This window comes from Carcharodon carcharias, chromosome 15 (assembly GCF_017639515.1).
Source record: "Carcharodon carcharias isolate sCarCar2 chromosome 15, sCarCar2.pri, whole genome shotgun sequence".
Classification (NCBI taxonomy): domain Eukaryota; kingdom Metazoa; phylum Chordata; class Chondrichthyes; order Lamniformes; family Lamnidae; genus Carcharodon; species Carcharodon carcharias.
This window is the reverse complement of record NC_054481.1, coordinates 103170977-103196731: the sequence shown is the minus strand read 5'-3', so window position 1 is coordinate 103196731 and position 25755 is coordinate 103170977. Positions and strand designations below refer to the sequence as shown.

Below are 25755 nucleotides of genomic sequence, written 5' to 3'. Positions count from 1 at the left end.
TACAGTTTTAGAAGCCAAGTCTAGAATTTTGTTAAAAAAGTATAAAGAGAAACAGTGGAGCTTTAAATGAGAAGTGACTGGAGCAGTATCTCTGCATTTTAATGTTCCCCTACACCAGTGCCGGAGTCTGAAGCTGGGAAGGTCATGCAGTCGCATTTCTCCAGCTGACATTCCAGTGCCACTCCTAAAGCACAACTGCAGTTTAACTGAGCTCACTTCATCCAATCCTGCAGCACTTGCAAAACTCAAAAATTATTCCTTTCTCCCACTCTCCTGATCACTCTGGAGAGTAAGTAGGAGGTACATTTTGTACTGCACTTGCCCCACCCAGTCACCAACCCAAAAGAACTATGAAGCTTCCCTTACCTTTCCTGCCTCTGGGAGAGCTCCTCTTGTTCAGATTATTACTTCTCTCTTCCTCTAGAGCAGCTGCAATGTCTGGGTTGTCTTCCCCATTGTACCACACCAACAGTTCTTCCCCTGGCTGGATGGGCTATAGACAGGATAAAGAAAATTGCACCAATCAGTGCCAGGCTTGTTTAAAAAAAGGCAGTCAAGGATCCTCGAAGTAGGCTGTGGGGCCTGGAGAGCTTAAACACTGCTCTACACCCGACTACAAAACTATTCCCTGACTGTGATATGATTACACTCCAACAGGAAGCACTCTTTGAACCAAAGCTAATCTCAATACAACTGGGAAGTGGTTTCTTAACAAAAGCACTGCATTAGCACAAGAGGGTGCAGTTAGTATTGGAGGTTCAGCAGAATACTGCAACCCCTGGTGGTTGGAGGACTATTGTGCTTTGATACATCTCAAAATAAAGACAAACTCTATACCTTCAAAAGAGGCCTACATTCTGTCTCACACTGATTATAAATCTCTCTCCCAGTATTTCCCCAATGTCGAAATTGTATGCCAGAACTAAAGGCTACATTTTTAGAGAAGCCACTTTGGCTAAAAATAAAACCTAGAATGTATTTGCGTTGACTGTTCGCACTGCAGCGATTACTTCAGCAAGGCTGTTTATTTCCTCATTTCCTCTGCTTGGTAGGCTGCAGTCTCACAGGCACTGGCCACCTTAAAGCATGTTAATCAGGTAGCCATAATTTGTGAGAGAGTCTCAACAATGTATCCCATTGGGGGTTAATAGATCGCCATCATAAGAGCAAACCCTGACTGATTTTCTCTTCCATAATCCAGGGCTGCTGATGTCAATTGTAGTGATTCCACTATCACCCAAGCTGAGATGAACTAATTTAACAGACAATGGATTGAATTTGAAACTTGTTTGTAGAGTTTCATAATTCAGCGGTTAAACTCACTGTGCTACGGGAAGTACATCGATATAATAGTGCCACTGTTTGCCCTACTGTGCTCTTTTTCACATCACCTGGTAAAAGCATTGAAGGGTCCTGCACCAGGACACAAATGCCTCAATTACATATTACCATATAAATGTTAGAAAAGAGCACATTAGACGCGTTTCATTATAAATGTTTAAGAATTTTCACTCTTCCTTCATCTTCATATGGCCTTTCCTCAACTTCTTTGTTTTCATTTCTGAGAGGCTATTCACCTATATTCATTACAAACCAACTGATTCCTGCACCCTCTCATGGCACCCCTCTTCCCAGAACCATGGTAGAGTTCCACCCCACCAGCCTTCACATGCAAAGTTTCATATCTTGCTACTTCCAAGTGATGCCACCTGCCAAATACATCTTTCTCTCCCCAAGCCTTTCAGCGTTCTGAAGGCTCCTTTCCCTTCTGCGGTACCTAGTCCACACCTCAGTCAGCCCCAACATTTCCTCTCCTGTTCCCACAGCATCTTCTCATGCAAGTGCAGGAAATGCTACACCTGCCCTTTCATCTCCTCATTTCTCATTTTCCAAGGCTCCTAATACTCCTTTCAGGTGAAACAGTGATTTGCTTGCTTTCAATTTAATGTACCGTATTTGCTGCTCACAATGCGGTCTTCCTCTACATCAAAGAGGTCAAATGCAGACTGGGTGACAAATTTGTGGAGCACCTCCATTCAGTTCGCAAGGGCTTCCAGTCACCTGTCATTTTAATTCTCTGTTCCACTTCTAGTCTGACCTTGGGCTTCTACAATGTTCTAAACGAAGCTCAATGAAAGCTCGAGTAACTCATCCTTTGATTCTGCACTTTTATAGACTTTTGACTCAACACATTAAACAATTTCAGTTCACACACTTTGCTCCTTTTTGGTTAAATTTTGGATGACAGCTGGTTGTAATAATTCTGCATTTTTCTATTAACATCTACTCCAGACACATCTTTTGTTTTACTTGTCCCATTACTACACTCCTTTGCTTTGCACCAACATCTCTTTGTCATTTAATCTCACCTGTCTTCCACCATATTACAGGCCCTTTTGTTCTTTTTTTATTAATTCTTTCATCGGATGTGGGCTTCGCTGGCAAGGCCAACATTAATTGCCAATCCCTAATTGCCCATAAGGTGGTGGGGTGAGCCCCTCTCCCCCTTTCCCTTCTTCTGTACTTGCTTTAATCCTCTTAATTTTCCCAGTTCTGATGAAAGGTTGCTGGCCTAAAATGTTAATTATGTTTCTCTATCCACAGATGCTGCAAGGCCAGCTGAGTACTTCTAGCATTTTCTGTTTTTACCTAGAGTTGTTCCATCCTTTTTGCTTCACAATGTAAAACAAAATTTTACCATTTTGGCCCCAGCAGTAATTTTATCAAATGTGCCAATCATGATAATTTACTTTTCTAATTACAAAGGAATACTATGATCTATGACTGCACAAAAAAGTGTTAATTCAATGTACAATGGAATATAAAAGTTATGCACTTTGGTTAAACCCCTTATAATTAGCAGACAATACAACCATTAGCAATAATTGAACATTTCAGTACAATGGCGGTAATAGTTGGGTCAAATTGAAAACTGGCTGGCAAGACATGGACAAAAAGTAGTTACAAATGGATTTGGACCTTTTTGGAGACCAGTCACCAGTGTCCTGTAGGGATTGGAATTAGGGAGATGAAACAAATGCGCCTACATTGGTAATGACAGTAATAGTAATGACTTGGTAATAATGCTCAATACAAAGATAAACTTCACAGCAGTTATGAAACTGGCAAGGGAAGGAAACAAGTACTTCCTTGTGGAGTTGTGTCAGACTGGGGAAGGTTGATTTAGGATTCATTGTTGAGACCACAACAGGATTCTAATTTACATAAATGACCTGGATCCAGAAACTCATTGCAAAGTGGTCAAATTTGCATTTGACATTAAACTGAGAGGTGCAATGATATTGGAAGAATGACCCAAAAACCATAGAATGAATTGGAAGAACTATGTAAATGGAATTACTGTGAGAGTTGTTCTGCACCAAAGGTAGTGTGCTTGATGGTATGTGTGCTACATAAAAGGAGTACAGCCAGCTGAGATTGAAGCTGAAAGAGAACCAGGAGTTTTAGTAGCCTTGACGCTAAATATGCCCAATCAATGCATGGCAGCAAATCAACTAGCTATTAGTCAAAATAGGAGAATGCAAGTCAAAGCAGGGAGTGATAACACTTTTCTGCTCTGGAAAAATGCACATTGAGTATTGGGTCCAGTCTGATCATTAAGAAACAAGGGGTGTACTCAAGTGCTGGAGGCAATGCAGAGAAGAGCCACAAAGCCGATCATCTCTAGTGTCAGGGGTCTGAGTTTCAATAAAGGCCAAGGAAATTTGGGTTTTTCTACCTGTGTGTTCTTAGAGACATACAAGGTAGTCATGGGACTGGAAAACTTAATGGTTAAATTACACAGAGAGTAGAAGGGGACACAGGTTCAAACCAGTAAAAGGTAAATTCTTCTTTACATATGGAATGGACGACACTTATAATGGACTTCCAAATAAATTGGTGGAGGTATCTTTCTGGATGGATGTATTGACCATAGCTATCTCTCAATCTTGTTTAGTTGCCAGCATTATCTGTTTTACAAACTTTTTCCATGCCTGTGGTAAGCCTACTGATGTCAGCTGGATCTTACTTTGAGCAGGTACATTGGCCCTAGCACCAAAATTCAGATGAGGACACCAGACTGACCTTTGATGACCTCTCTGGGAAAATAGGCTAATGACATTTCCAACCATCCTCACAAATGAATAATGATCATTCCAGTGTGATAATGGCAGGCTGCTGGAACCTTTCTTTGTTTAAAATTCTACATGGTGGCGATGAGTTACAGTGCTAATTCAATTTCTGGATTCTAAAGATCTGGTAAGGATTAATATATTAACAGAAGGGTTCCCTAGCAGATCTTATATCTCACCCTAGAACAGTTCTGGCACACCATAACCTAACTCAAGACAGGGCAGTGATCAAAGCTTAGGAATTTCTTAGTATGTATGATTCATTACTGCATCACGCAATGCATTTCCCAATCATCTACTAGAGGCTTCCAGAGTGCTTCAGTGAAACACTTACCAGCTCTCCAGTTAAAATGCTATCAGACAAAATATTACCAGTTATTACATATATCAGTCCTGATTAATCAAGAGCATTAGCTTGTTGTAGGAGATCAAACTGCTTTCTTATGAAGATATCTGCTACCAGTAACTACAGGCTTTATCAATTACATGTTTCTAAAAGAATGGCAACATCAGCAAGTGAACCACATCATGCAATACCATGAAAACAGAATTATTTATTTATTTATATTTGTGGTACTTCCTTGTATGCATTTATTTACGTACAACAGTCACTACAACCAACCCACTTCATTCAAACTATTAAAAAAATCCAACAGTGTAATTACGAATAAAAACAGAAAATGCTGGAAATGCTCCACAGATCTGGCAGCATCCATGGAGAAAGAAAGTTTAACCTTTCAGTTCAATGACTTTTCATCAGACCTGAAAAAACATTTCTAGTTCTGATGAAAGGTTATTGGCCTAAAACATCAACTCTGTTTCACTCTCTACAGATGCTGCCAGACCTGCCAAGTATTTCCATCATTTCCTGTTGTTATTCAGATTTCCAGCATGCACAGTGTTTTGCTTTGGACAATTAAATATTCTATCTTTCCAAGATTGGGCTGGTCCAGAGACAGCATTCTGAGTTGTGTAACTCAGGGTGAACTACTGGTATTTGGAGTTTTACCAATGATAAAGGGCAGGAGCAATTCAAACTGGAGAATTAAATGAGCTCAGAAAAAGCAACTTATACAAAGCTAAAGTCCATCAGCTCAAATAGCTATTCTGTTCCTTTAACAAGATAATACTTACATTAAACTCATGTAAAGGTCAAAATCTATAAGGGAATCTTGTGATGTCCATTAGGCCAAAAGCCTCTTATTCACCCATATCAATACTTTGCTTTATATTTGCTGGATATATCATCCCCACAGGGTTTTACCTCGTGTTAAAGTCTAATGGAGGATGTAAAACATATTTACACAGCATTCCTATTGAGATAAAAGTTTCAAGCTAATCTACGTTTTTTGTTTCCCTTATGACATTTGGTTGGGAGCAGAAGAAAAATAGCAACACAGCTTTTGAAATAAACATAACTATACTGATATAATCAAGGCAGAATACTGCAACCTCAAGTCATAAAAATTGAATGAAAACACAAGAGTAAAAGCAAGAGCCTGTGGAAGAGCCAGAACACACACGTCAGGGAAAGTAAGAATGTGCAAAAAGATTGATAGTATAGATAACAAACAGAAAGGGAACTGATGACCAAGAATCAAGGCAGACTTCGGCAGCAAAATTGACATTTTTTTTCCAGCTGACTGTAACACCACAGGAAATCAACTACTCAAATATAAAAGGTCCATCATTGTTTGGATTCACACTAAATTTGGATTCCTTTTTTAATTATTTACTTCAGTTGGAAAATTATTAAAATAGAGGGGTGCCAATATTGATGGATGACTATGGCAGAAAAGTCATAGAAACCAGCTTTTAAGAGAGAGCTTCTTGCAAATCAGTTTGGAAGGAGTCAAAGTGGGAAGAGTAGAAGTAATTGGCACTGCCCTCTTAGAAATATTGTACATCTGTAAAGTAATACTGCGATCACTGAAATAATTTGTGCATGTGCAGTAACAGCGAAGGCAGAGTTACTACTAGAAATTTTTCTGAAGTACATAGCAGGCTCATTAGGCACTTTAAACAGAAAAAAACAGGTTTATTATTCAAGTGAAACCCTTACAACTACTTGCTCAGATTTGCATTTGGAACGTAGAGGTTGTTCAGCATAACCATTAATAGATCTTATTCTTTCAGATGTTAAACGATCGGCTGTATAGTTACAGCACGTTTCTAATGTCTACCATTTCATTCTTTGGTAGGCAGAAAATTCCTCCCAAATAACTGCTTGAAGTTGGCACTGAATGATATTTATTAAATAGTGAGAGTTTTAGAAATCACACAAAGTAGAATGGCTGTGCAAATTGTACTAACCACAAAGTATCTCCAGGATGCATTTTATTCAATGCTGTGTGTTCAGACAAGGTTTATGCCAGTGGGAGGGTTAAGACTATAATTCTGTGAACTGTGCATTGCATAGATGATACACATCAGCAGGTAATAGTTTGTGAAGAATATCCTTTGGGATACAATCATTTGAACCAAAGAGCATCACTAGTGGAAATATTATTGCACAGCATTTACTGATGTGTATTCCATTTATGCTATCCAGTTTCCTTTGCTCTTTTTTTAATGTTGTAGTGCTGTAGACTGGCCAGCAGATTGTAAGAAATAATCAAAACAGTAACCCATATAATGCGGAAATTATTCTAAAGAATTAAGCTACAATTGGCCCGATTAATCCATGTCATTGTAGTGCCCCTGTGTCATCCTACTTCAGATTAGCTAACTGAACAGAGCCAGGAATACTGTACATTTGTAAAGTAATGCTGCAACCACTAAAATCATTTGTGTGTGTGCAGTAACAGTGAAGGCAGAGTTACTACTGGAGATTTTTCTGAAATACATAGCGGGCTTATTAAGCACTTTAAACAGAAAAAAGACAAGTTTTATTATTCAGGTGGAACCCTTAAAACTATTTGCTCAGATTAGCATTTGGAACATAGTAGATTGTTCAGCATAACCATTAACCTATCTTATTCTTTCAGATGCTAAGTGATGTGCTGTGTAGTTACAACATGTTTCTAATGTCTAGCATTTTACCTTTCATTTTTTTGGTAGGCAGAAAATTCTTCCCAAATAACTGCTTGAAGTTGGCACTTCTAATTCCTATGGTTTAACTTTACATCAACCGGTGCCTTTATCTACTTGGCCATTGGGGAACTTCTATCCGTTTGAAAACAAGTAAAATCTAAAGCAAATACTTTTAAAGATTTGCCATAAATGTTCAGCCTTATGCAGACACCAAACTGTATTTGTAACATGGTACATCTCCTGAACTGGAGTCTCAGAGGCTACCCCAACTTTAGTGTGAACAGAGTTCAGGATTGATGGCATACAACACTCACCTTGTGGGTAGTTGCAACAAAGTTGTACAAGGCAGGTTTGTGCAAAACAAGTATCGCAATATGAAGTACAAGAAGATAGGGACCAAGAAAAGGTTTTTGGCCATTAACAATACACATAAATTGACAATACCAAAATCTATGTTACCCAAGTGTAAACATAAGAACAGTAATTGCATGCATAAAATAAAAACTTCAGAAAACAAATAGTTTGAAAAATTTTATTGAGAAATCACTGACATTTGCTTTCCCATCTTAGTGGGTACTGTGGATAAATTTTTTGGGACTTCTTATATTGCTAAAAGGATTCACTATAAACTGTACACGAGCTTCAAAGTTAAAACAACAGCCATTGCTTTCAGCCTTCCTGGGAAGGCACCTCAGACTGCCAACCCTACAGGATTGCCCTGGAGGCTCCAGGAATCTCCTGGACTTTGCTGCAAGCAACCCAAGAGAAAACTCAAAGGGGTAATAAAAAAGTTGTATTTTTAAAAAAATTCTTTGAATGCATGTTTATAAAGTTACAAAAAACAAGAATATTGGAGATCAGGAGTAAAGGCTGTTTGATTGAGAGGGATATTTGGAATTAGAAGGTCATGTGATGAAACCTCCAGGATTATGTCCAGAGTTGGTAATTTAGAAGACTCTACAAAAAGAAAATTAAAGTTCATTAAATGACAGTTAATAATCCTTAGTTTCTTTCCAGTTGCAGTTTAAAAGCTCAGATGACAGACTGAAAGAAAATGGAAAAAAAATGTAACAGGTTTTTTTGCAGCACTATCAAAGAACTGTAGATGATTTGAACTTTACTTTTAGGTGGGGAGTGGGAAAAAGAGGAAGACGACAGATAGGCATCATGGAATATATTGGGAGAGAAAGAGGAGATGAAATCGGATCAAAGCAGCCTCAATGTTTTTCTTCAAAGGGTTTGAGCAAAGGAACCTTACAAGAAAACTTAATAGAAGCACATATTTATGACTGTTTGCATTTGTGCATGTATGTGTGGAGTGGGCAAGGCCAGAGTGCAACTCTATGAGAACTTGTACTAATCTTCACATCATCGGGATACGACTACCTTGAAGACTTTGTAGTAGATAGCCCTGTTGATCTCCAGAGGAAAGAGGTTCTGCTCATCGGAGGAGCGAGCCCAGTTCACGTACCGCAACCAGTTGCCTTTGTTTGGATCGGTAGCATCAATACACATCCACCCGAATTGGGGGAAGTAAACCTGAAAGGAGAGAGTTGACCTTGGTTAGTGGTAAGTACTGAGCCAGTCCTCATCACCAATGTTTAGTAACCATCAACAAAATATTTGTTGTGTGTTTTTTCGGGGGTGGGGTAGACAGGGTTGGAAAGGAAAATGGAAAGCTTTACTTTATTTGGCAATCTGCTAAGCTCCATATGTAGTAATTGTTTTAACTGTATACTTAGTATTTATTCTTTTAGTTCTGTCCCCTTATGCACAGAACAGAACCAAAAATAAGTCGAGAGAAAAACAGAAAATTCTGGAAAAACTCAGCAGGTCCGACAGCATGTGTGGAGAGAAAAACAGAGTTGACGTTTCAAGTTCGTATGACCCCTTTTCAGAGCAGAAAAGCTTCAGGTCATACGGGCTCAAAACATCAACTCGGTTTTTCTCTCCACAGATGCTGTCAGACCTGCTGAGATTTTCCAGCATTTTCTGTTTTTCTTTCAGATTTCCAGCATCTGCAGTATTATCAAAAGTAAGTTAAATTGGACCTATCTTCTTCCAAGTATTTGGGCAATCACTATAATTCACTAAATCCCTCAAAATGAACTTGCGTAAGAACATTAAAACAGAACTCCTGATAACCTCCAAATGATGGATCAACAACTAATGTATAAATTCACTAACCTTGTGCATCTCCTCTCTTGAGTGTGCTGGCTCTTAGTGTGAAAGGGGAGGAAAGTGAAGATAAATTTGGAGGATGATGCATTCAATCCCGTAGAGTGTACACAGGTTGCAGAAAGCTTCTAATGTGGCACAATTCAGAAAAAGATTTATGGAGATCCTGTAAACAAGCATCGTCAGTTCCATGCTAGTTTAGGACCAGTGAGGATGTCTTCCTGTGTAGCAACATTACAGTAACCATCCACTAGTTGTGCCCAAGTGATCAAAGTTTATACATGAGAATATGTAGCAGGCTAGTGAATCATAAAGGATATCACAGCTGAGCCTGATCCCACTCAGCGTGCACTTTCCAAGGGGGTCACTAGATTAACGCTTGCAGACGAGCCAACTACACAACTCTGAATTACAGATGTCTACAAGACATTGACGCTTGCGTATCATACGAGTCACATCAGTAATGAAGCTTATTTGAAGAGGCAACAAGAATTTAGCTAAAAGGTACAACTGGTCAATTATATTGACTCAACTCTATTTATTTTCTAATTGAGAAAGTCAAAAGCAAATAATGCTTAACCATACAGGAGGGTACAGCTGGTGGTAGAAAATCTCTCTCCCATCTTTTCTAACTAGCAAAGATCTGAACTGACTATGTTTAATTGCTAGTGTTCAGTCACTACACTTTTATCAAAGGAAATCCCTCCCCCTTGGGGCTATGTATCATCATCTCAATTTTACCTCAAGCCTGTAAAATTATTCCATTTTCTTCCGCTGTGAACATATAATTTCTAAATAACATTAATCACAATAATTTCAATTAATGCAATGGCACAACTTTCATTTTTAGTTTGTAAAAACAGGGTGATTAACAATTTATTTAACCTTGCAGCTTAAAGGTCATCTATAGGAGAATAAGGCAGTAGGAATGAAAGAGACCACTGTGCCAGTCACAAGTGTGACAAATTCCTGTTACCCTTCAAACAAAAACTAAGGACACATTATGGACAGCCAGTATGGGGGAAAACAAATCCAACCACGTACTCACTGTCCATATTACTCACTTGGGTAAAAATGCTGTCCTGAGAGATACAAAGTATACAAATCAGGACAATTCCAGGTATAGTTGATGGTGCAGTTTTAAGTTAATCTCAGCCAAGGCAGGAACACAATCAATTGCCTTAGCCTGCCCTAATAAGAAATTGGGGTGTTTGGGGTGTGGGGTGGGGGCGCGGAGGGAGGGGCTGTGGTAGGAAAAGGAAAAATGGCAAGATTCGTGTTGTTGATTGTTAGTCAGTGATCCGCACTGGAAAGTTCGTGTGATAATCAGGTGAGGATAGGCCCAGATTTGGCTGGGATATCCTTTGCATTTTTGCCAACACAAAAGCCTGAACAAGAAGAATGAATAATAAATCAAAATGCTGGAAGGTTGTTGACATCCACCGGATTGTATCAGTCAGCAATCTCAGGGGAGGGGGTTTAAGAAAAATGGGGAAATGCAAAGAAAACAGGAAAAAATATATGCCCTTATAAGTTCAATATTAACATATTTAAATATTTTTACTAAAACAAAAATAACGGAAGTAGGGGCTTCAACTAGTAACGACACAGAATAGGAAAATTCTACTTGGATTCTTCCTCACCCTTACAAAAAGTTTAGTTCAATGAGATATACTATAAACTAATTAAAATTCAATTTAATAGAGGTCACTTAGATCTCTCTCCTCAGATTGCACACTTGTTAACATGTAAAATTCCTTTGTGATTTTTTAATGCGGTTTAATGGATTAATAAGGGTGTTAATCCAATTTAAAGACATTTAAACAAATAAACTGAATCAAAACAGCACAAATTAATTTTAACACAAACACGTTAACCAGCAAATTGAGGAAATTGAACCACGGACAATTGGGAAAGTGGTACTGGATTCTTGAAGGTATAAAAGAGGCTGCCAAACAGGCTTGGAAGGGCAGAGATAGTTTAAAAAGGATGAAGGGAGTTTGAACTCCAATACCCTGGTGCCTCCTCCCCGCCACCCCTCCGAAAGACACTAAACCCCACTGTCTCTCCAATACCATCATATCCCAGCAAGCCAGAAATGAGTCCCAAATGCCCCGAAACCTCCCCCCAACTCAAACCCACTTTCCGCCTCATCCCAAGTTCCACTGGACCTCAAAACCCTCTTTCTCGGGCCTTTATGAGATACAAGTGTCACTGGCAAAGGCACCATTTATTGCCCTCAAAGACAATTAAGGATGGGTAATAAAATAAAGCCTTGCTAGTGATGCTCACAGCCCATGAATGGAGGAAGAGGCTTCCAAGAGAGAACAGACCTCCCTGACTCCTTCAATGCTCACAAGCCACTAAACCACATTTCCAGTGCTACCCAAGCTGAAAACTCTAATGCAACTAGGGCTGGCAATCTCATTGGAATAGGCATTCCAATTTGCCCAGATTCCAGGAACTGCCCATCATTTTTAAAATATCATTTTCCACTGCTTCTAAACCCTGGGACCCATGGCATTGCCTAGACCCTCAACTCCTTTCCCAGTGCTCCAAATCCTGGGGCTGCCCCCAATGCAGATAAGTTGGAGCTTCTGGTAATGTTGCTGGATACAACACCACTGTAATCATGAGCAATACCATGGGAATTCTAGTAGTAAAAATAAAATTTTTTAACATTATTAGATCCCAGCATCCAGATGGTGTTGTAACTTAAAAATTACAATGCAGAGGGATTCTTGTATTTCACACTGGGATTGAAACTTGAAGTGTTTACATACTCCTCAGACAGCAACTTTCAAACCCACGACCCCTACCATGTAGAAGGACGGCAGATATATAGGAACACAACCACCTGCAAGTTCCCCTCCAAGCCACTCATCCTGACTTGGAAATATATTGCTGTTCCTTCACTGTCACTAGATCAAAATCCTGGAACTTCCCTCCCTAACAGCACCATGGGCGTACCTACACCACACAGACTGTGGTTCAAGGTTCTATAGATTCAAGACGGCAGCTCACCACCACCTTCTTGAGGGCAATTAGGGATGGGCAATAAATGCTGGCCTAGTCAACAATACCCACATCCCATGAATAGAAAAAAAATGACCTTTGGTGTGGGGGAGGGGTAAGGAAGTGGGGTAAATTAGTTTCTTATGGTATTACATAGCAGGAGCAGTTTCTGTCTTTGCTATTTCTAGCAAAATGGTAAACCTGAAAATTTCAAGCGCATTTACAATTTATTTAGAAAAAGTGAATGTAGGAAAAACTGTCATTAATGTTTAACGGCCATAAAAAGAAACTCTCCTTCACCTAAAGCTCCAAGATCATGGTTAAAAAAAAGTGAAATAGGAAAAGAGCATTTGGTATATTATGTTCAACAAAGAAAGTATAATCCCCACTCTATCTTGTAAGATGATGGCTTGTTGTATGGTGCTCAACTGTGTTAAAAGCATTGCCTGGTGTGGCTCAGAAGCTCCACTCTGAGAACATAAACAGTAGGAGTAGGCCATTTGAAGCCTTGAGTCTGCTGCACCATTCAATAAAGTTATGGCTGATCTTCTACATCAACTCCACTTTTCCACCCTATTGCCATATCCCTTGGTTATCTTAGTGGCCAAAAATCTATAATTTCAGTCTTGAATATACTCAACTACTGAACATCCACAGCCCTCTGGAGTACAGAGTTTCAAGGATTCACAACACACTTATATATTAGCTGACTTAGATGAAGAGCCACAGTAATATATCCAAGTTTGCTGACCATACATTGTGAGGATACAAATAGGCTGCAGAGGGATATAGGCAGGTCAAGTGAATGGATAATAAAGTGGCAGGTAGAGAATAATGTGGGAAAGTATGAGGTTGTTCACTCACTAAGAAGAATAGAAAAGCGGAATTTTAAAAAGTTTCTCACTACCTTAAAGAAGTTGATGTCCAGAGAAATTTGGGTGGCCTCATAGAAGAAACGCAAAGCAGCAAGCAATTAAGAAATTAAATGGCAGGTTAGCCTTTAATACAGCCTGGAGTATTAGAGTAAGGAAATCTTGTTACAATTGCACAGGGCTTTGGTGGAACCACACCTGGAGTAGTGTATTTTTTGGTCTCCTCATCGAAGAAAGGATATACTTTGCCTTGGCGGTGGTGCAGTGAAGAAGGTTCAATAAATTGATTTTTGGAATGAGAACTATCTTATGATGAAAATTTGAGCAGACTGGACTGCTACTGTATTGAATTTAGAAGAAGAAGACGACGAAGAAGCCGTCATTGAAATTTATAAGATTCTGAGGGAACTTAAATAGGGTACATGCTAAGATGTTGTTTCTGTTGTGCTTCTATGTCTGTTTTCCACAAACTCGTCAATCTCACATCAAAACAGGTAACCTATATGTAGATTTGGTTTATATGAAGATACAGTAGAGTGGTTCAACAGACAGACTTACTATATGGATTCAGCAACTATTGCTCACAAGGACAGCACAAGTACAATTCTTACACTAGCTGTGGTCACATGCCACTTTACATCCTGGTTACTTGCTCATTTACATATCCATTAAAATGATATTACAACAGTTTCCACTGGTTGGAGATTCTAGAGCTATGGGACACAGACTCAGGGTAAGGGGTCAATCATTTAAGACTGAGATGAGGAAGAATTGCTTCACTGAGAAGGTTGTGAATCTTTTGAATTCTCTTCTCTAGAAGGGCTGCAGATATTCAGTTGTTGACTGGACACTATTCATGTCTGAGACAGGCAAGTAAACGTTAGGACTCCATGGGAATCGGGGATATGGGAAAAGACAGAAATGGGGCTTGGACACAAAGTCAAGGTCAGCCATGATCATACTGAATGGTGGGACAGGTTTAAAAGGCTGTATGGCCTATTCCTGCTTCTATTTTTTTATTCATTCATGGGATGTGGGCATCGCTGGCTAGACCAGCATTTATTGCCCATCCCTAATTACCCTAGTTCAGAGGGCGGTTAGGAGTCAACCACATTGCTGTAGGTCTGGAGGCACGTGTAGGCCAGACCAGGTAAGGACGACAGATTTCCTTCCCTAAAGGACATTAGTGAATCAGATGGGTTTTTATGATAATTGACAATAGTTTGATGGTCATCATTCGACTTTTAATTCCAGATTTTTTGTTGAATTCAAATCCACCATCTGCCAGTGGTGGGATTCAAACCCGGGTCCCCAGAATATTACCATGGGTCTCTGGGTTGCTAGCCCAGCCACAAGACCACTACGCTATCGCCTCCCCTATTCTCTCTTCTTTGAGTGAAGAAATTCTCCTCATCTCAGTCCCAAATAGCCGACCCCTTATCCTACATGCTGGAGCCAGAGAAAACAGCCTCTCACCATCTACCATGACAAACTGCCTATGATTTTTATAAATTTTGAGGTCACCTCTCATTCTTCTATACTCCAGGGAACATAGGACCATTCTACTCAACCTCTGCTCAAAGGTCAAACCCTTTATCCCAGGAATCAATTAAGCGAATTTTTTCTTTTTTGCACGCCCTTTAAGGAAAGTATATTCTTCCTTCAGTATAATGGCTGTCATTTAATCACTACTGCCTTTCAAAAGGGATGATGGCGCAAGGCAAAAGGAAGTGGTAATGGGACAAGTAAAGATTCAAAAAGGTGGGTATAGAGGAGCTGTATATGGCAACCACATAATCGTTATCTGCACTAGCTGTCTGAGAAAATAGGAGCAGTGGACTACCAGCTAATTTTAATATGTAATGAAGCCCTGAGGCACTGCAGCCCCGAATTTCCTGGCTTTATGTTTGAAGAATACCAAGGACAAGTTAGAAGGAGAAATAGGAGGGACAATGGTTTCCTGGATCAGTTGAGATAGGTGTACATGAAGAGCTTCGAGCCTAAAGACTACTGAATGTTTAACTAGCAATTACTGCAGCTGGAAAAAGTTTCTGCCTACATTCTATTAATCTTGCTAATGGGAATGTGAGACCACTGGGAAATTTTGATGACAACATCACCTAGTCACAGCAAGGGCTCCTGGAGCAGGTAGGACACATTGGGCCATAACCTCTGAGCTCTCCAGCATTGGATTTGGGGGGTACCCCAAAAATGTGCTGGGGAATCCCACTGGGAAGTTCCCAGGGAAGAATTTGCACGGCAATTGCCCAGAAATGCACACTTCTTCTCAACAATTGCACTGTGCTGGGAACCATCTGAAAATGCAGTTTAAATTGTAAACATCAGACGGTTCCTCCAGGGTTATACCAACAGGTACCCAGAAAATGTTAGAAGAATTAAAACCTTTTCTAACTTCTGGGTAACTATGGTAAAGACCTAACTGATCCCCCCTTATAGGGGTCCCGCTAGGGGATGATTTGACACCCCCCCCGAGATGTCCCGATCCCTGATTAACCAGCCCCTGCCAAGCATGGGATTTTCCCACCCATGTGGGACATCCACCCCCCCCCCCAGACCTAACTCTTACACCACTGACCTTACCCCCTGAAATTCTAAACCCCCAGTCCCCCAAATATTCTAGCCCCCACCCCCCCACCCACCAATGTCCGACCCCCCTCAAGTTCCCCAACTCCCCTGAAAATGCCCGACCCCCCCAAGCTTATGGCAGCAAGTGCTGTAAAGAGGTATGTTCTCCTTCAATTAGACTCTGCTGTGCTACCTGGATCTCACCTGGCCTCAGTTGGAAGTCAGACAAGACAGACTTGGGAAAAATATGGCACAAGTAAGTGGGCATGGAGTGGTAATCCAACTCTGATTGCCACTCCGAGGAAGTTACAGCCCACTACATTGTCATGGAGAGGAGCAGGAAAGAAAGAGGGAAAGGGCATAAGGCAATATGGTTGTATGTTAGTATGAATACAAATGTCAAGATCATTTTATTGATATATCATAGGCATTTACAACACACGGAGGCCATTCAGCTCATTGTGTCCCTGCTAGGCAAAATGGAGCTATCTAACCTAATCCTACTTTCCAGCTCTTGGTAGCTTTGTAGGTTACAGCATTTCAAGTGCTTATCCAAGTACATTTTAAATGAAATGAGGGTTTCTGCCTCAATCAATCTTTCAGGCAGTGAATTCCAGACCCCCTCACCCCTTTGTTAAAAGTAAGCTCCCCTCAACTCCCCTCTAATCCCTTTATCAATTAATTTAAATCTTTTTTAAATTTTTCCAGCATCCGCAGTATTTTGCTTTTACTTTAAATCTATATTGCCTCATTATTGACCCAGGGGAAATTGTGCCTTCCTATTCACTCTATCTAGACTTCTCATAATTTTATGTGCAAGTAAACCTCCCATCAGCCTTCCTTGTTCCAAAGAAAACATCCTCAATCTCCTCTGTATCCTCTCCAGTGCATGACATCCTTCTTGTAATGCAGTGACCAGAACTGTATGCAATACTCTAGCTGTGGCTAAGTAGTGTTTTATACAGTTCTAGCATAACTTTCCTGGCTCTTATATTCTATGCTTTGGCTAATAAAGGAAAGCATCCCAAATGTCAAATTCAAGTTTGCTGTAGGGTTATTAGGAGAAATCGGATCACACAAAAACCGAGGGGTTGGGAAAATTCAACACCGCTTATTCCAAGGATAAGGAATTGTAGCTATGAAGATAGATTGGAGAGGTTGGGATTCTTTTCCTTGGAGAAAAGGTGGTTAAGATGAAACTTGATAGAGGTATTCAAGATCTTGAGGGATATGGACAGGGTAGATAGTGAGAAACTGTTCCTACTCAAGAGAGCATCAAGAACCAAAGGGCAAAGATTCAAAATAATTGGCAAAAGGGATAAATACGGAGGCGGAAAATGTTTTCATCCACTCTGAAACGAACTTCCTGAAAGGTTGGTGGAGGCAAATTTGATTGAGGTATTCAAAAGAGAATTGGATATCTGCCTGAAAAGAAATAATGTGCAAGGTTACAGGGATAAGGCAGGTGAGTAGGATTAGGTGGAATGCTTTTTCAGAGAGCCAACAGACTTGATGGGCTGAAAGACCTTTTTCTGCACTGTAAAGATTGAGATTCTATTTACAGACAGGTGATGTTAGAGGGAATATCAGTGCTGTTTGAGCTGAAAGAAAATACACAAATCCTTCAGCTCAACACCTATAAAGAAAGGACAATCACATTCCATGCTTCCTGTGTTTTGTTTTATGTCTGTTTTACAGCATGTCTTTTTCCCAATTCAAACCAATTATTACTTGATTTTGTTTTAGAAAATCATAATCTGGTCCCAGTGATTCTATATAGTAAGTTGAAAAACAGTTTCAGACTGGAGACAGATCAGTACTAAAGCATATGGAGTAAACAGAAATTATAACTCAAACAGGTCATTTGGCCCACCCAGTCCACGTCAGCGTTCACTCTACACACAGACACTAACAAGTCGCATCATATCCTGGGATCTTGCAGGGTGACATTTTTTGAATTTGCGTTTCAAAATATTGAAGATAATACAATGTCAACTTTACAATAGAGGCTGTTAAAGAATTTGTCATAGGAACTAGTTTTACTACATTTTGGGGATGAAATTGGTCTAAGCCAACAGCGCGAAATAGGTTTGTGCTGAAAGACCGCTGATTTTTTCCAGCATGCCAATCTTCTTTTACAGAAGTTCATAAACAATAGTTCAAACTCTGAGACTTGTTTCATAGTCGGATTGTCAATTTTACTTGGTTTGAAATTAAAAATCTTGACAATATTTTCCACGAGAATGGAAAATAAAAACTGGTGTAGTGAAAAATTGGCTGCAGATTTGCCACAAGTCAGTTTTTCACTGGTGGTGTCAACTAATTTCATCCCCTTTATGTTTTATTAGTTGTTCTTCATTGCTTCAAAACAATCAGATGACAGAAAGTGAGCACAAGTTTGTCTAGTTATTTTCTTGCTGATTAAACATGCAAGTTGGCAGTCTTGCTGCAGTGAGATAGTTTTGTGAGCAACTAAACTACTGTGGTTCTTGCATTTCCTTGCATTGCAAGGCACATCTGGTGAAGTTAGATCTAGCTTTTCAGGTAAATTTCCCATTATTGCAAGTACAATGTTCATAGATACATAGAAGGGGTTGCGGAGGAGGGCAACGGGAAAGATGAAGGCCATTCATTACACTGCAAACAGAAGGAAATATTTGGTAGAATTTTCACCCCCCCCCCACCTCTCCCAAACCACCACCTGCATCCTCCACCCACCCAACCCCTCCGCCCCCCACCACAACCACCATCCCCCACCCATACAATCACCAGGACCGTGGCAGGTCAGGAAGCAGATTGCTGGAGTGGGCTTTCCAATGGGATTAGCATCCTGCTTTCAAGTTTCCCAACCAGAATGGAAAAGCATGATGATGCTCCCAATCTTTCAAAGGAAGAATTTCTAATTAAGGGACCCCAGTATGAGTCAAAGACGCTGAACTGTACGTTGATTCCTGAGGCGACAACCACCTTGATGGCCGCTGGCAATGCATGCCCACCTGGTCCAATAGGAAGAGGGTCTGGTTCAAGGAGGCTTCAGTTGTCAGCTTCTGTGAAAGCATAAACCTCCTGAGGCACTGATGCTCAGACATGCAGAGTGAGCTGATCCTCTGCCTGTGAACCCTGGGTTGGGAAGAGGGATGTCTCACTTGGAGCTGAATCTCTGGTCCAACCATATGGCCGAGGAGGAAACAACTGGTGCAGCTGCTGGTGTTGCTCCTGCTGCTAATCCTCTTCTTCCTCAGAGGTTCAGCATGCCATAGTGACAGCTGATAGCAGGGAAGTGCAAGGCAAGGTGTACTGACTTCCAAGAAATCAGCAATCATCTGTCAAGTAGCAACAGCACATTCAGAAGAAATGCAAATATCAACCTTTGACTCAGGCAAGGTTAGAGCTCTTCATTTTCACTGTTCAAAGCCTTACCAAACTGACAGTTTCACTGATAGAGCATACCCTACTGTGCACTCACTTGGTTGACCCTGGTGACTTGCTGACAGCTCAGGAAATGGGTGCACTGGTAGTTAAAGCCAGAATGGACAGTTAAACAGCAGTTGGTTGCCTATTTGCATATGACAGTTACTTGCCTGACAGTTCCATGCTCGGGTGAAATCTAGAAGTGGTAGCATCATGCCACGATCCCAACTTGATACCACTTTTAAAGGGTTTAATTCGTCCCCCCGCCACCCACCCACCACCCCCCCAACACACACACACACACACACACACACACACACACACACACACTAACCTCCCCTTGCCTGTTAAAATTTTGCCCATAGTATCAAAATACTGAACAAAGTCACAGAAACATGATGATTAGAGATCTGCTCCCATATTTGTATGAATAAAAAAATTATTTCATGGGATGAGAGCATCGCTGGCTAGACCAGCATTTATTGCCCATCCCTAGTTGCCCTTGAGAAGGTGGTGGTGGTGAGCTGCTGCCTTGAACTGCTGCAGTCTCTGTGGTGTAAGTATATCCACAGTGCTATTAGGCAGGGAGTCCAGGATTTTGACCCAGCGACAGTGAAGGAACGGTGATGCGTTTCCAAGTCAGGATGGTGAGTGGCTTGGAGAGCAACTTCCAGGTGTTAGTGTTCCCATGTGTCTGCCGCCCTTGTCCTTCTAGATTGTAGTGGTCATGGGTTTGGAAGGTGCTATCGAAAGAGCCTTGGTGAATTCCTGCAGTATATCTTGCAGATGGTACACACTGCTGCCACTGTGCATTGGTGGTGGAGGGAGTGAATGTTTGTGGATGGGATGCCAATTTATCGAGCTGCTTTGTCCTGGATGGTGTCAAGCTTCTTGAGTATTGTTGGAGTTGCACTCATCCAGGCAAGTGCAGAGTATTCAATCACACTCTTTACTTGTGCCTTGTAATGGCAGACAGTTACTCGTCACAGGATTCCTAGCCTCTGACCTATTCTTGTAGCCACAGTATTTATATGGCTGGTCCAATTCAGTTTCTGGTCAATGGTAACTCCCAGGTTGTTGATAGTGGGGGATTCAGTGATGGGAATGCCATTGAACGACAAGGTGTGATGGTTAGGTTCTCTCTTGTTGGAGATGGTCATTGCTTGGCACTTGTGTGGCGCGAATGTTACCTGCCACTTGTCAGCCCAATCCTGGATATTGTCCAGGTCATGCTGCATTTGAACATGGACTGCTTCAAGACCTGAGGAGTTGCGAATGGGGCTAAACATTGTGCAATCATCAGCGAACATCCCCACTCCTGACTTTATGATGGAAGAAAGGTCATCGGTGAAGCAGCTGGAGATGGTTGGGACTAGGACACTACCCTGAGGAACTCCTGCAATGATGTCCTGGCACTGAGGTGACTGACCAACAACCAAAACCACCTTCCTTTGAGCTAGGTGTGACTCCAATCAACAGAGAGTTTTCCCCGATTCCCATTGACTCTAGTTTTGCTTGGGCTTCTCGAAGCCACACTTGGTCAAATGCTGCACTTGATGTCAAGTGCAGTCACTCTTACCTCACATCTAGAGTTCAACACTTTTGTCCATGTTTAAACCAAGGCTGTAATGAGGTCAGGAGCTGAGTGGTCCTGGTCACATCAAGTATTCTCTTCTAGTTTTATACAAATTTACAGCACAGAAACTGGTTATTTGGCCCAGCTTGTCTATGTCAGCACTTACTCTCCACAAGTTGCTCCTCTCTTCATTTAATGCTATCAGCATATCATTCTATTCCTTTCTCCCTTAGGTGCTCATCAAGCTTCCTTTTCGATGCATCTAAGTTATTCACTTCAACTACATTTTTGGTAGTGAGTTCCAAATTCTCTCCACTATCTAGATAAAGAAGTTTCTGAATTCTGACCATCTTGTATTTACAATCCCAGTTTCGGACTTGCCCACAAGTGGAAATATTTTCTACATCTGCCCTTTTCAAACATACATATTTTTAAGGACCATTATTAAGACACACCTCAAGGTTTTTTCCTTCTAGGGAAAAGACATCCTGCCTGTTCCCCCTCTCCTGTTAAGTATGACCTCTTAGTTTTAGTATCAACTTTGAAAATCTTTGCTGCCCCTCCTTCAGTGCATCTTTATCCTTTTTATAGTATGCAGAACAGAATTCTATATTCAAAGACTCTAATTCAATTTCATTCCAATATTTCCTTAGTGGATTGATGGCAGTTTTGTTCACTGTTTCTTTTGTATTTCTGGGGAACAGCTAACTACTAAATTCTTGCTGCGTAAACAGTGCGCACCTCTGCAGGGAAACTAAAAGCTCAACTATTACACCAGTCATTTCATATGTAATATCAGGGGAAGGAACTATTTGAACACCTTGTATTAAATATTTTTAGCATATTTTCTTGAAGATATTGACAGGGTTTTTTGCTTTTGCAGCTCAAAGGTTATGTATCTCACACACACCAAAGCCAATAATAAATAAAAACAGAAAATACTGGAAAAACTCAGCAGGTCTGGAAACATCTGTGCAGAGAGAAACAGAGTTAACCTTTCAAGTCCGTATGACTTCTTCAGAGCTAAAGAGAAATAGAAATGTGGTAGATCTTACACCGTTTAAGATGGGATGAAGCAGTCAGAGCAAAAATCAGGGATAGATAGGAGCTATGGAGAGATTGACAAAGATATCATGGACACAAGAGAAAGGGAGTGTTAATGGTAGTGTTAAAGACTAATGATAGTGGCATAAACGTAAGTTAGCAGAATGTGTTAATAGAATAACAAGGGTCAGCACTCTATGAAAGCACAATATAGAAACAAGTAATAGATGGACCTGTGGCTGGGTGGGGGGGTCAGGGAAAAAGGATTAGAAAAATAAAAAAGGGGAAAAAAACGAATGAATAAAGATAAAAGCATTGTATTAAAAAAGGGGTAAAGATGGAGGAGAGAGTTCATGGTCTGAAGTTGTTGAACTCAATATTAAGTCCAGAAGGCTGTAGAATGCCTAATCAGATGAGGTGCTGTTCCTCTAATTTGCATGGGGCTTCACTGGAACATTGCAACAGGACAAGGACAGAAATGTGGGCATGAAAGCAAGATGTTGTTGAAATGGTAAGCAACAAGGTGGTCCAGGGTATGCTTGTGGACTGAGCAGCAAAGTGGTCACCCAGTTTGCGTTTAGTCTCCCCAATGTAGAGGAGACTACATTGGGATTAGCAAGTGCCGTGGACTAAATTTAAGGAGGTGGAAGTGCTGCTTCACCTGAAAGGAGTGTTTGGGGCCTTGGACGGTGAGGAGGGAGGAGGTAAAGGAGCAGGTGTTGCTTCTTCTGCGATTGCATGGGAGAGTGCCTTGGGAAGGGGATGAAGAGCTGAGGGAGACGGAGGAGTGGCTCAGGGTGTCACGGAGGGAATGGTCCCTATGTAATGCTGGCGGGAGGGGGGTGGTGAGGGGAAGATGTGTTTGGTGGTGGCATCATGCTGGAGTTGACAGAAATGGCGGCTGATGATCCTTTGAATGTGGAGGCTGGTGATGTGAAAGGTGAGGACAAGGGGGACCCTATCATGGTTCTGGGAGGGAGGGGAAGGGGTGAGGGCAGAGGTGTGGAAGATGGGCCAGACACAGTTGATGGCCCTGTCAACCTCAGTGACGAGAACCCTTGGTTAAGGAAAAAGGAAGACATGTCAGAAGCACCATTTTGGAAGTTAGCATCATCAGAACAGATGTGATGGAGGCGGAGGAACTGGGGGAATGGGATGGAGTCCTTACAGGAAGCAGGGTGTGAGGAGCTATAGTTGAGGTAGCTGTGGGAGTCGGTGGGCTTGTAATGAATATTGGTGGACAGTCTGTCATCAGAAAATGGAAACAGAGTGGTCTAGGAAGGGAGGGGAAGTGTTGGGGATGGACCACGTGAAGGTGAGACGGGGTGGAAATTTGAAGCAAAATCGACAGGCTTTTCCACATCCAGACGAAATCATGAAGCCCCACTGATACAGTCATCAGTGTACCAAAAAAAGGTTGTGGGAGGTGGCCAGAGTAGGATCAGAACAAGGAATGTTCCACATTCCCCACAAAAAGACAGGCATAACTAGGGCTCATGCGAGTACCATAGCCACATCTTTTATTTGGAGGAAGTGAGACAAGTTGAAGGATAAATTGTTCAATGAGAGAACAAGTTCAGCCAGGCGGAGGAGAGTGGTGGTGGATGGGGATTGTTCGGGCCTCTGTTCAAGGGAGAAGCAGAGAGCCCTCAGACCATCCTGATATAGGTGGGAAGAGACTGGACAAGGGGAGAGAGAATAGAGTTAAGATAAGAAGAAAAGTTCCCTGGGGCAGGAACATGCTGACACAAGTCCTGTTTGTGGATTTTGGGAAGGAAGTAGAAGTGGGCTGTGTGGGGTTGAGAGACTGAGGTTGGAAGCTGTGGAGGGAAGGTCTCCAGAGGAGATGGGATCAATGACAGTCCTGTAAACAATGGCTTGATATTCAGTGGTGGGGTCATGGTCCAGGGAGAAGTAGGAAGAAGTGTCTGAGAGTTAGCACCCAGCCTCTGCAAGGTAGAGGTCAGTATGCCAGATTACAACACCACCAACCTTGTCGGCAGGTTTGATAACAAAGTCAGGGTTGAACCTAAGAGAACAGAATGCAGCAAATTCAGGAGACAGATTGGAGTGTGTGAGAGCAGTAGAGAAATTAAGACGGCTGTTATCAGGCCGACAGTTCATCGAAGTCAAGCCCATTTCTATCCTCAGCTGAGACTTGCATGCACACACGATCCAGCACGAGTCACTGGAGGGCCAAGAGGAATAGAAATCCTCGTTGATTATTTTCCTACCCTAGCTTGAGGCACCAAAGTTAACTATAGTACCCAAACAACTGAGATGAGACCTATCAACTCAGATGAAACTGGATATCCAGGTTCAACATTACACATGTATGGAATTTATTTGCAAGCACAGAATCTGAATGAGGACATTTCTTTAAAATATTCAAAATATGAAGCACAGATGCAAAGAGTTGTTCTACTGAATGGTTTGCCACCAACTATTTAATTCGACTTCGGGGTCAATTACAAACATATAGAACCATTGAAAGGCTATGGCACAGAAAGCAGCCATTCAGCCCATTGTGTCTGTGCTGGCCGAAAAAGAATAAAAAACTAGCTGCCCATTCCAATCCCACCTTCCAGCACCCGGTCTGTAGCCTTGTAGATTACAGCACTTTTAGTGCAGATCCAGGTACCTTTTAAATGAGTTGAGGGTTTCTGCCTCTACCACCAAACCAGGCAGTGAATTCCAAACACCCAGAAGTCCCTGGATGAAGAAGTTTTTCCTCATGTATCCTCTAATCCTTCTACCAATCTGTGCCCCCTGGTAATTTAGCTCTGCTAGGGGAAACAGAGCATCCCTGTCTACTCTATCTAGGCCCCTCATAATCTTGTACACCTCAATCAGGTCACCCCTCAGCCTCCTCAGTTCCAAGGAAAACAACTCCAGCATATCCAATCTTTCATCAGAGCTGCAATTCCCAAGCCTTGGCAAAATTCTTGTACATCTCTTCTGTACTCTCTCCACAACAATTATGTCCTTCCTGTAACATGGTCACCAGAACTGTACACAAAATTTCAGTGGGTGGCCTAGTATAGATCCAGAATTTAAGAAAATATATTTAAAGCAAATACTAATTTCAAATGTTCTTGATGCCTACTAAATTAATTCAATACATGAAAATAAAGATCTTGCAAGGCACAGATTTGACAAATGCTTATTTAAATTGCTCAACTAATTAATGAGCTTTAATGATGTTTAAACATAGTACACACTTTTCCTTTTCACACAATGCTTGTGCATTCAGCCCAAAGGGATAATCAAATTGAGTCCAATATTACTCTGATCATCAGTGTCACGACTCACTGGGGATAGTGCACTGTAATATCAAGTCCCACTGCTCTCTAAGCCACGACAAATGTAGAAAAAGTATGATCAACCCACCTAATTGCTTAATTTGGGTTAACAGAATACGATCACCAGGCTTGTAAACTTAAGTAAATAACCATTTATTGAACAAATTGTCTTTAACCAGTGGCAAAAAAATATGAACAGCTAATTTCTAACTTTATAACCTAAACTCTATCCCTTCTTAAATCCTGATACAAACATATACAAGACACATAAGACACACAAAACGTGGATTTTAAGGGCGGGATAAAACAGTTCAATAGCACCAATTCCAGAATACACATTGGTTGATTTTGATTGATGTCTTCCAAATTCATTTCAGTTTTTTGTTGCTGGTCTTCCAGCATTTTCAGTCTTTAGTTCACTGCTTGAGTACTTGCCTTTCAATGTCTCTAACAGTGATTTTCCCCTTTGCTTCTTGACAGGTGTTTTCGTAGAGAGAGCAGGTTATGGAGATAGGAGGAGAAAAAGTCAGTCAGCTATTATTGTTATATTTCTCATCCTGTTCCAGTAGACATATCTTTCAAACTGCAGCCATTGTAGTTTTAAA

General features: G+C 41.1%; 1 protein-coding gene across 2 annotated transcripts in view; it reads right to left on the bottom strand.

The window, feature by feature from the left end:
* The window catches only part of LOC121288038 (PR domain zinc finger protein 2-like), a 167592-nt gene that overhangs the window by 38324 nt on the left and 103513 nt on the right, over positions 1-25755 (bottom strand). For both annotated transcript variants that reach the window (XM_041206286.1, XM_041206285.1), the window contains exons 5-6: positions 8553-8705; positions 367-493 (exon numbers count right to left, since the gene is read on the bottom strand). In XM_041206286.1, coding sequence (XP_041062220.1) covers positions 367-493; positions 8553-8705 — 280 coding nt within the window. The remainder of the gene's footprint in view (positions 1-366; positions 494-8552; positions 8706-25755) is intronic.